This window comes from Anoplopoma fimbria, chromosome 12 (genome assembly GCF_027596085.1).
Source record: "Anoplopoma fimbria isolate UVic2021 breed Golden Eagle Sablefish chromosome 12, Afim_UVic_2022, whole genome shotgun sequence".
In the NCBI taxonomy this organism is placed as follows: domain Eukaryota; kingdom Metazoa; phylum Chordata; class Actinopteri; order Perciformes; family Anoplopomatidae; genus Anoplopoma; species Anoplopoma fimbria.
Window position 1 is genome coordinate 10,769,326 of NC_072460.1, and position 12,402 is coordinate 10,781,727.

At 41.0% G+C, this 12,402-nt stretch overlaps 1 protein-coding gene across 1 annotated transcript in view; it reads left to right on the forward strand.

The window, feature by feature from the left end:
* The window catches only part of pex14 (peroxisomal biogenesis factor 14), a 44,769-nt gene extending 32,714 nt beyond the window's left edge, over positions 1–12,055 (forward strand). The window contains exons 7-9 of the mRNA XM_054609081.1: positions 1,541–1,638; positions 7,252–7,343; positions 9,418–12,055. Of these exons, the coding sequence (XP_054465056.1) occupies positions 1,541–1,638; positions 7,252–7,343; positions 9,418–9,913 (686 nt within the window). The 3' untranslated portion in view covers positions 9,914–12,055. The remainder of the gene's footprint in view (positions 1–1,540; positions 1,639–7,251; positions 7,344–9,417) is intronic.
* The last annotated feature ends 347 nt before the right edge of the window (positions 12,056–12,402 follow it).

Sequence of the window (12,402 nt, forward strand, 5' to 3'; positions counted from 1 at the left end):
CTCCTTCTGATTCATGCCTGGCCAAAGTCATTGACTTCATTATTCTTGGCTTCATATCTGTGATAACTGGGGGATATGAAGTTATGCATTTTTTTTTGTCAAGTGTCTGGACGGTACAAAGGAGTCAACTTTGTGGAGAGACATGAAAAGAATTGGACTGTTTGGCTGAAGTGGCTGAAAAAGAAAAAAAAGCGGTGCCAGTGCTAATTCAAGAAGCACAGCATTACAGGCTGGCAGTCTGACACACACATCTGGATAAGCTGTTTCGCGGTGAGCTGGAATCAGAGACTAATAGGGCAGCTCTCGGTTTAGCGTGCGCACCCAGTCATTGTAACACCTTTTTTTAACAGGGATGGCCGCGGTATTTTAGTTTTATTACCGTTTTCAGCAAGGCTAGTCACACTCGGGAGCTCAGACCAAGTAACTAACTCAAATAGTTTGCATAATGTTGTTTTTTTTGGCTATGTTTCCTCACTGACTTTGTTTTCACAGTTAATCTTTCTTAAATTTGTTTTTTGGGCCCCAACCAATGATCCTGCTCAAACTCGTATTCCATAGGATCTTGCAAGCATGGAAAGATCAAACGTTCCCACACCCCACCTATATTGATACAACTCCACCCATTTAAACACAGGTGTCACTGCAAGATATTAGCTTCTTTGAAAGATCAAATATTTTGTCTGTGTTGTTTTTTTTTTTCAAAAGAAACACAGCCTCCGAGCAGGGCTCTGTGTTTTGTCCTGGGCCTGGGTTAATGTGAGAGGAGGGGTTCTTTACATCCCGTCCAGCCGGCTGCTGCTCAGGCTTTTAACCATTGGCCTGACAACCTCAGCAGTGGACCGCCACAATATCTGTTGATGTTAATCCTATTAGGCTTGATTTAACACTTTACACGCCCATGATTTATATGAATGTTTATTGGTTTTCTGTAATATAATCAGCTCGGGGAAACTTAATGCATTGTTTGGTAATACACGGGTGACTGGAAGCAGGGGGCAACAAACTGTGCCCGGTGTTATTTGAAATCATACACCCTCGTCCAACACCAACACTTGAACTAATTCAATCTTCAAAGTCAATGGAAAAAGAACAATATTTATTAGGATTAGGGGGGACATTTTGTCTGGCAGCCTCCTCCCAAATGAGAGCCTTGTTTTTTCCTTTGTTGATCGTTTGAGGATTTAAGATGCATTAGAAGGCAGTGTCTGGGTGGATAATGGAAGGTTAGAGACTGTTATTTGATTTAAGTTCAGGCACTAGAGATTAATATCTCCATCCTATATGCCCCCCTCCCCCCTCTACCCTCAGCACCTCGGACCAAAAAGCTGCAACTTAAGTTACCGGGTATTAGCTTTGATTACAAATCTTAGAGGACACCTTTGATCAGTGACACAAGTTGGGTCTCATAAGTGCTGTCATCAATGCTTGAAAGAAAATGTTAAGTTCGGCGTTAACGCAACAACATTATCACACAATCTAACTTCATTTTTTTTTTTCATTTTATGAAGGTTTACTAAATTGACCCATCTTGTTCACACAGTCAGCCAGCTGCAACAGACCCTGGTCTCCGTCCAGGAGCTCCTGATCCAGCAGCAGCAGAGGATCCAAGAGCTCTCGCAGGAACTGACGTCAGCAGAGGTAGCTACCAGCTCATCACAACTCAGCGCCCTTCACTTACAAACACAAACAGTTTGCAATTTGCTGGAATATCAGGGATTTCAGTTAAACTGTTTTTTCTTCAGTAAAGAGGTTCTACCCTTTTTTTATTTTTTTGCATAACCTCATCCTACCCCAAATTTTAGTTTTTCTGTCATTTAGTTACATCAGATATTGGCACATTTGTTGCTGTTGGCGATGACTCTCAATGTTAATCTGGTGCCTCACCTGTTGGTTTGAAAACACCGGTACATTCTAACTTGATCATTTCAATAAATGACATATTTGTGATACTGTATATTTTCAGCAAACTAACAACAATGAGACGAAGCAGGCAAGATGTTCAATTTAAGTGTAGTTAGAACATAAAAGTAACGGACTGCACCTTCAAGGTCTGTTATGTATGATTTAATGTTTTTGAGAAAGGCTAGACAGGCACTAACTTTAAAATTGCAGAAGAGCTCGGTAAAAGTAAAGTTGCCGGTTAAAATCTCCAGATTGATGAGGAGAGAGAAAGGGTTTTCTCGAGGCCTCTGCGTACTAAAATTTCTTGCGCTGCCCTGAGTCATAACTGCCTAAGACAGACAGCCTTATTGTACTGTATATCATCAGAACACAAGCTGCAAAAAAGTATGGTGCATCTCATCATGGGACCATAATCTTTAACCATATTGTCGTTCCTCCTCGCCTTGATGTTTATGGACCGTGTTCATAATCTACTCAGAATTGTAAGTGTTTAGGTGAATCGGTTTGAGTGATTGGTCTAAAAACTTATGTGCTGGGATGAAATGTTGCTTGCTTTTTATAACAGTGCTCATAAATCGCTTTATGATCTCTGGGCTCTAAAAAAGTGCCTTGGAAGAGACAATCTTAGACAATGTTTTATGTCCACAGCTTGTTAAGCACATGGGGTGTTTGACTGTAGCATCTGGATATCGCAGGAAAACATATGCGGACACATCTGGTTCGGAACAAACGAGGAAGAAAAATCTGAATCTCTTCCCTGGACGAGGTTCATCAAAAACTGACGACTCATAGCTCATTTTGTGCCGTTTCAACTTCTAAGCCAAACAATGTCTCTGAGCGGTGTAAAAACCAGCAGCGGCCTGAATCAGCATGCGTGAGGTACGATCTGGTTTGAGCCCCCACGCTGGTCGGGAATCTGAAAATTATGAAAGGTTTTCTGTCAGCCAGGCTGTAGGCTCTCTTCAAACAATGAGTTCCCTCCAGCTTTTAAAAGGACAAGGGATGTTTTCTCTTTTCATTTGTCATATCCAAATCACAGATTGGATAAAAAATAAATATCTACTTCATTTGCTATGAGTGCCTTGTTGGACAGCGGTAGTGTATAAAAAGTATAATTCACATCAAAACACCCATTAAACAAATCATAAACTCTGCTTTATGGCTGTAGTGTTGATCTTAAATTTTCCCTGCGACTCGGCAAAAGGCCCTCTGTTGTCTCGGGGCCACGGGGGAAATTGGGAAATTGTTTTCAGGTCCGTGATGTTTGATGTGAAACACATGTCGGAGCTGGCGAGCTACTTATCATTCACCGTTTGCGGCTTTCGGGGGTTCGCCTCACCACGCTGCTCAAAAGTGCGCCACGCTTAGCAATTATACCTCTCAACGCGGAAATGTGCCTTTAACCCGAAACACATGGAGACTTCTGTTTCCTCAGCTGCTAAGAAAACATTTCTCGTAGGCTGGAAACCGCTCAATTGCGGAGTGCGTTTACTGTCCCTTAACTGGGGACCTCATTATGGAAGTGAGTTTAGACAGACTGACTCATGTCCACGCACGCACACGCACAGAGCACACGCTGATGCTGATGCTGCACATTTACAGACGTCGGAGCCCGAGACGGTTCCTCTCTTTTTCACTATTTTCTCAGTTATTACAATTCTTCAACAACATGCTGGTATTCTACCACTGGTGTTAAGGATAAATTTGCCCGAGGCTGATTCAGCCCTGATGCTAAGCAGCCTAGTCTATATCTGCTCTATTATCATTACAAATCTGCCTGTTAGCTGTGTTTTCCCTGCTGTCTCAACTCACTGATCGTTCTCTTTATTAGTGGATACTACATAGAACATTAGAAACCGCCTCCTTGCTTGTTGGAGACGAACTGCCAGTGGGAAAGTGCATAAATAGAGTGAAATCAATTGCACTGTACCAGGGTTTCCACTCAAAAAACACTCCTCTGGGGACTTCCTTTTGAAACTAATTCCATCATAAATATACATGCGTTACACGAAAACACACTGTCTGCCGGCGGAGTAACTGTGAATTAATTTGCCTTCAGACACTCTTAAACAAGCCTTGTTAAAGATCTTATCTTGTTGCTAATGGTCCACAGGCATTTATCTTCATTTAGCCAGATGCGTTGCCGTCCTTGGGTGCTGCTAGAGTTGATAGTCTTTTTTTTTTCCTCTGCTTGTGATATTTTTTTCCTTTTTTTTTTTTCTTGATGCACTTAGTTAACCAGCAGAAAGAGGCCGACCCCTATCACACCCAGGCACCCACCCGAGACATATTAGTGACGAGGCTTTTAAATCAGTTAGAGTTTACTATGTACGGTATTTACACACTAAAAAAAACAAACTAAATAAACACATCCAGCCAGCACAGTGGTGGTTGATAATGTAATAGGTGGCACTTCTCTCCCAGGTTGAGTTGTTATTTTGGTTTTGGTCGGTTGGTTCATTTGTTTGTTTGTTATTTGTTCATGCATGATGCTTTTTGCGATGTGCAGTGCCAGGCGCAGAATTATGTTCTCTGCTGTTAATGCCACAAAGAGCCCTTAGAGCCCTCCACCTGTACATCAGGAAGTATGCTAGAAGTCAAACACCAGAGGGATGTGCACTCATAACTCTGAATCATTTTATTTTTAAATCTAAATTTGGTTAGCACATATTGTCTTCTTCATGGTAAACTTGTCACATGTAGTCTATAGAACCGGTGGGTCAAATGAATGCTTTAACAGGGCATGAACATAACTAAATAACTAAATAGTCTATAAAGGGGTTGCACATGTACGTAGCCAAGAAAGGCCTCTAAACATCGATATTTCCACATCCTAGGAACCAGCATGAGGAGCACAGTGTAAATATTTAGATATATGCTCCAAGTCTCCGAGGAAATACAAAATGCATTCCAGTTATACATGCATTATTTAAGGTTAATAACAAATGTTTATGTTTGTTTGAGATATTTTTTTATTAAATTTATAGATAATAAAAACTTTAACAGAAATATTATTGATGCGAGATGTTATATACAAATATAAGAACATAAATTGCATAATGGCAGACGTGCAAAATATATAAGTCAAGCAAAAAAACAAGAATCTTTTTATTCGTAAAATAATAGTAATTACAGTAATATAGAGGTCTTATTCTGCATTGCAAAGTCAAACATTAACAGTTGTATATCCACAGACCTGAAAGTATTGTCCTTATGACGGTGTTTTTGTACTCAAAGCTGCTAAATCATTGCAGAAGTTAAATATTTTGATCAGCAGTTTGCTCAAACATCACATCGTACACACACTTACAGTCTATTGGATATGTGTCAACACTTCAGGTGGGGCTTTTAAAGTCTGCTGTGTTTCTTTCAATCTCTCAAGTCATTGATACCCCTCCACTCAGCCTCCACCCTAGCCGCTAGTAGTGCACTTAACACAAGATCCTTAAACAATGTGTGCATGTGTGTGTGTACACACTCACATAATGTATCTCAAAGCTGAAATCCAGTCCTGGTCCAACATTTAATTAGGTTTCTTCCGACTTAATAAGACATATGTCAGTGGTAGTGTTGTTGTCGTCTTGATGTGAGATATTATTATATGGTGCTGCTCTGTAGATAATGCACATTATGTAGCTGGCGGTTTAACAATAATACTCTAAAGCCTTTTTTTTTTTCTTATGTTAAGTGATATAATAATTTTCAGTTATTTGGAGCAATTTGCATATATCTTAAGTTGATTCTGTGCCTTGGAAGTCTTTTAGCTCAGCCCATACAGCAATTAATTTTTTTTCAAAGTAAAACGGGAGAGAAGCAGAATCCAGCCTTATTATACGGGTGCCTTGGGGAGGCGAGGGGATTAAGATGGTTCTAATGAGGTGACGGCTGTAATAAGAGTGTCTTCAGCAGGCCTCCAATGCACCACCTCTCAAACACGGCTCCTTATCAGCGAGGTTTAGGAGTTCGATAAGAGCCAAAAAAGCCTCCTTTTTCTTTCTCCCTTCACTTCTCCTCCTCTGCGTCCCTCCTTCCACTGTAAATGAGTCTGATCCCTTTCAGATGTGATTCAATTAATTTCCCTTAGATTTAATTACAAGCGAAAGAGTCCAACTTATCCCTCTCCTCTCGATAGGGGGTCCATGCTTCCTAACAAGCGTCCTCTGGTGAGTCAGGAAAGTCTTAATTAGAGTTTTTACTTTTCTTTTATCCCACTTTCTCCCTTGTCTTCTGCCTCTCCTCCCTCTGGTCTCATCAGTCTATCCCCCTGTTTCTTGCACATGTTTGTGCTTTTTATTCAGGGATGGATTGTGCATGGGGAGCAATTATCTACATCACTGGTTCCCAATCTTTTGGGTTGAGACTTTACAGCTGAGCAATGCCTTCTCATAATGTCACAGGTTGCATTTGTCTATGAGCAGTTCAACCTATGATTGTTGATTTGGATTGCTTTGAGCGCCCTTGGGAGGTTTAACTTGCAATGGTTTTCTTCTCTTAACTTGTTTAATCCCACAAACTCAGATGTATCTTGACCTCCACGTTGGGGCTTTAATGTCTTCCCTATTTGAGTTGCAAGAAGATTTTCATTCATTTTACAGTAACCCAAAAGTCTACAAGGCCTTGCAACAGCTGTAGTCCTGTGATAGTTTTTTTTCTACTCAAGGCCTTTATCAAAACTTGTCATTTCATATCTCCCTCTGCCAAAGTCCTGCCTATCCCTAAAAAAGTGCTGCAGAGACGGATTTTTGGCAGCAATTTGCCATTCAAATACTCAGCCATTATGCCCCTGTAGCATTTCCTGCCACACCAGTGTATGATAAAAACAAGCCTTTGATAAAAGACAAAAAGAAATGAAATAAACTAAGCTATAGTCTACCTTCATGAATGTGGCCATTGTTCAAGATAAAGTAATTATCCAAAACACGGGACACTGCCCTAATCTTTTCTAGATAGTATGGAAAATTATGTAAAAACAGTATGATTCACACTCACTGGACTCTCTGAGCAGTCGAGGCCATAAAGGTGACTGTTGTGGGATTGTTTGCCCTCCTTTCTGTCACCACCAGCAGTAGGCCGTTGGACGAGGTTGTTATGGCGACGAATGACCTGACTACACAAAAACATGTGGCTTTTAGCATTTGCATTTACCATATTTGTTTGCCTTGTAGCCAATGTCCTTTTTGCCAAACAAAGCTTTTTTTATTATTTCATGTTGTTGAGACTGAGCATAGAGGAGTTGTTGAAAGATGTTTATTGACTTTGTTTCCAACCCTGCGTGTGAACTGAACATCGCCTGTGTGTGTGTGTGTCTGTGACATTTATGTGTGTGTCTCACCTGTGTGTTTCCAATAGGCATCGTCTTCAACCAACCGCGTCCTGGACAACCAAACAGTTGGCGAGCTGAAGGCTGAGATCGCCTCTTTGAAGGGCTTACTGCTCAGCAGGTAACAAAGTTATCCCGACCCCCGTCACAGAATGAAACACATGAAACAGTGCAGGTGTGTGTGTGTGTGTTTGTTTAAGGGCCAACCACTCACTGTTTTCATGCACATTTGATATCCTGGATGCATTCAATTTGAACCATCTGACAGTGGTGAACAGGAACAAAGCTCTATGTTATTTACTCAAAGGTACCATGAGTTAACTTTGGCCACGTTACAGTCATATCTGACATTAAAATATACTTTTTAACTATCCACGTGTGGATCTTTTCGGTTACTCTTACTTTATTTTTTGGGGGTTTGCACGTGTAAAAAGAGTGTATTCACAGATTCGAGGTTCAGTAGGTAACTTTAATTAAAATAATATTTAGTGGCATATTTGCTCAAACTGTCACTATATCATGAAAGTAGCTGGTGAGACAGATAATTTTGCTAAAATTCCCCTGCGCCCAAACCAATCAGAACTGAGGAGTCTCTAACGCAGCTGTCAATCACTGCTCATCAAGCACCGTAACTCCGATCAAACGGTTCAACTAGGCAGCGCTAATCAAATATGAATCATAATTTATTTACAGTATTGCCTATTTCTCTCCTCAAATGATCTCAAAAACGTATTTAATTCTACTCTTTTTCAACCCGCTGGAGTTTGCAGTCCTGAACTTAACTAAGTAATCTCCCATCTGCTGAGGAAGACTGTGAGATGTGGTTGAAAGCTCTTGGGAAAAGTACTAAATTGACCGTTAATTAAGATTCATCAGTTGCTGGAGTTCTGAGTTTAGATCTCAGAAACAATGTTCACATAGTTAGTAAAAAACACTCATCATGCAACCATTCTTACATAACCACTTCTACAGTACAGAACACTGTTGTTGATGGCCTGAAAGTTTGCGCTCGTGTCTAAATAAATAAAATAAAAGACCACAGATTGTCACATTGCTCTTCCAAATTGCTCGCACACCGAAAACATCATCATTAATCTCGAATATGTTTAATCTCACAGGCACTGGAGGTTATAATACTGATTGCACCATTTCTTTTACTTCACAACTTGCCTCGGTCGATTAGCATACTGCAGGCATCAGCTGGTCTTCTGTGTTTTAATGCTTTTATTGGTAAGCAAAATAACCACACGTGCATAATTGCTTCTATACAACTTCAGTCATTTTAGGAGTGAAAAATGACACAACACAGAAATGACTGCTATGAACTGGATAATAAGCTGTGTCCTAAAAAAATATAGATACTTTTCCATCAATCATTTATTTGTTGTCGGTGTAAAATCTTGTCGTACCCACCTACCATGGGTGTGTATGAAAGGTTTAAAGTGTTTTGTGTTGTTAAAGGTCTCATTGTCTATTGCCAGACATCCACTTGTTCTTCCCATCTTTGTTCCTCAATCTAGTCAGGCGCAGCCCAGCTCAGTCAGGGCCATTAGCATGCATGATTATGTATCAGTGTCTATAATGAACCCTGAAGTAAGAGTGTACATCAGAAAAACCGGCGAGGACGAAAATTGCCTGGTTGAGCATGTTTCATTCGCCTCGTACATTCTAATCAGCCATAATATCCCTTTGTCATTTGCTTTCCTGACTTCATCCTGACTCTCACAATGAGTTTTCAGGTAAAGGCTTTAAATCACAAACTAAAGGCTCCGGATCACCATCTGTCTCCAAACGTGTTCCCTACCTGTTCAAATGATCCAAATCATCTCCAAACTGTTGTTGTTGTTTTTTCTTAAACACTAAGAAGTGCTTATCCCATAACGATTCAACGTCGTCTTTTTGATCTTAAAAGCTGCAGTGGATGTAATTATAAAAAAAAAAGAAAAAAAAGAATATCAGAGCATCTTTACCAGGTGTGACAAACATCTGGCGGTTTGGGGGGGGGAAAGCCATTTTCTCTGCTGTAATTATGAGAATGTCCTAGGGTGCTTCGTGTGTGGCTGAATGCTAAAATGTAAACCGGTGTTGAAGATTTGTTCTCATTCAACACCTGACTTAGGAAGCTATGTAGAGTTTTTTGGTTCCAGTAAGCCCAATTGATCTTCCCCTCTCTTTTTTGCCCCCCTTTTCCACAGGAGACAATTCCCGTCCACTCCCACCATTCCTAAAATCCCCTCATGGCAGATTCCCCTGAAGCCACCCTCGGCCCCCGGCTCGTCGCCAGTCAACCACACCAACAGCAGCAGCGACATCTCCCCCGTCAGCAACGAGTCCGCCAGCTCCTCCCCCATCAAAGACGGACACCACAGCCCCCAGGATGCACTGGGAGGGCCTGATGGAGTGAATGGTATCAACAAAGATGACAGCACCGTGGGCGTGGGCACAACCCTGTCCCTGGACCTGAAGGAGCGCATGGAGGTACAGGGGGAGGAGGAGGAGGAGGAGGAGAAGAAGGAGGAAGACGACGACGAGGAGGACGATCTCAGCCACGTAGAGGAGGAGGAGGAGGTGGAGGAGGATGGTGTAAGCATGCAGACAGTGGATCGGCGAGGTGGGGATGGACAGATTAACGAACAGGTGGACAAACTGAGGCAGCCCGAGGGTGCCAGCAATGAGAGTGAGGTGGATTAGATAACAGTAGAAAGCACAAAGACGCTCTCCAAACACCACTTCTCATCTCTGCCGACGGCTTTGTTTCATTCTGCGCCTCTCCGATCACCCTTTTTTTTTTTTTTTTTTTATTGTTTTGTTTTTAAATCTATCTTCACTGTCTGTTCCCACTTGTTTCTCTAACATCTTAATCTTGAGCAAAATGAGGAGTAGGCGTGAGAAGACGCAAAACTGACAAATATTGGAGTGTCTAGTTGACACACGGCTTACCTCGGTTTACTTTTCATCATGCAGACTAAATGACTGCATGCTGAGCCAAATACCATGGTGAAGGGAGAAATGACGAGCGACAGTCAAAGCAGACTTTATGAGGCTGAATGCAGTACTAACTGTTTGTGACTGACTGCTTTTAATTTTATGATTTGATCAGATAATTCACAGCTTTGCCTTGGTGTCCTTGTAAATGTACTACGGTTCTAATATAAACCAAAGAGGCAGCGCTGCACGGCATATCTCTCCTGTATAGTGCAGCTGTAGGTCAGGAGTCATATGTTGGCACTTCAGTCTCAAAGTTACCGTGAGCTCCCAGAGAAGCATTAGCAGAGTTTGTCTCCCTGTTGATGGCAATAGGAGAGGACAAGCTCTTCCCGGGCCGGAGCTTTTAGCCTCTTTTATGTGTCCTTTCGCATTGGTGTCAGTCTGTCAATAATTCACAAGGCCAGCAGGGTGGCATTTGGGTGAAATAAAAGCCCTGAAATTCGAGATTAGAATGTGATGACGGGCTTTGTTCCATGCCGGTGTCAGAGTGCTCATACGCTCAAAGCAGGAGAAGATAAATGTTTTTTCCCCCGCTTTTCCCTTTTTCACCGAGGGGCTGAATTGTGCATCTTTTTTGCGAGCGCGTTTGCGCGTGGCAGTCGAGAAAACCCAGACCGGCTGCTGAGCTGTGTCTGCGTCTCCAGCAGGGCAGCTGATTTGGTTTGTGAAGTATGTTAATAATCAAATGATCAACAAATAACAGATGTATTAGTTCATGCAGCTTGAAATGTCAAGGAGGCTAAAAGCGGAAATCTAATACAGAAAGCCCAGTTGCATTGCATTATTTTCCGTGACAAACCCTGCGGTCCAAATTATGTAGGGCCTCCTACAGTGAGTAATCTTTACAGAAAACGGCGCCAATATTTTATAATTAAGCTGCAGTAAGACAACGAGGGCTGCCACAGATGGAAGTTGCAGAACTTGTATCACTTTTCTCAGTGTGGAGGTGGATGGGGGAAGTTAGAAAAAAACAAAACATTGCCCCGTGATTGAAAAGGAAAGTAATAAATGAATACTTGACTTATTGAATTACTCACTCTGTACTCACTGTCTCCAGCTAACAAGAAGAGTCCATGAGTGAGAAGAAGGGATATCAGCTCGGTGCCATTTCCACCTCCATCACATGGCCTTCATAGGAAGACAGAAAAGGTAGAGGGGCACTGCTCATTTCTCTGTGAAACCCGTCTTAACCTACAGATCAAGTCGGGTGATGTTGATTGAGTTTCCTGTTAAAATGAGGAGTCATCAACACTGCAGGATGCTGTAAACTATATTTTTTTGATTTTGTAGAGATGAATTTGTATGGATGAATAAGGTTGGTTTAAAGAAGAACATAATCAGGTGGTGTAACTTGTGCTTCTTAGCCACTGTAGAACCAGTAATTGGTCCTCTCTATAACCTGCTGATTACTGTCTGTGTGTAATAAATCTGCTTTATCTCAAGTAGAATCTCTTATATTTTTATTTTAAACCCACTGTACACTCAATACATGCTGCTGTATGTTACTATTAAAGTCTAAATCTAGTATTACAGGGATTTTCCATGTTTCTATTTGGCATACGTATATATTTTGAAACACACACAGCAGTGATACTTGTGTTGCAGTAAATAAGAAGGTTTCAGGTCTAAACATAATTCAGTAAAATATAAATTCTGTGTCTGCCCATCCTATAAACATTAATAAAAAAAAAATGCACAATAACAAACAAAATCTAGGTTGTGCAGTCATCATTTTATTTGAATGTCTCTGAGATGGTTTTTTTTGAATGTGGTTGTACATGTACAGTTGCAGGATTGTTTTCTGTAACAGGCATATCAAGTAACAATTTGTAGTATTTTTTTCTGTGTGGCTTAAAATTTATTTTGGTCATAATAAAAAATGTAACTTTTGTTAATCAAGTTTGAGCCGTGTACATCCAGTAATATCAGAACTGTAAATTTCCACCATCTGAAAGAAAATCCAACACGTTCAAAAGCCTGTGAATTCTAAAATCCTTTTAGGTCAAAGTTTCCGATACGTTGGTGGTTCCTGAGTCACCTCTTCTCACCAGCTTTAATTTATCTGCCAGATACATATGAGAATCCTACCGTGTTTTTCAGAAAGCCATGACATCGTTTTCAACTTTCTCGCTGGAATTGATGAGTAATATAGCTACACATTATACGTGTCAAGTGTTGTTTATTTTTTCGTA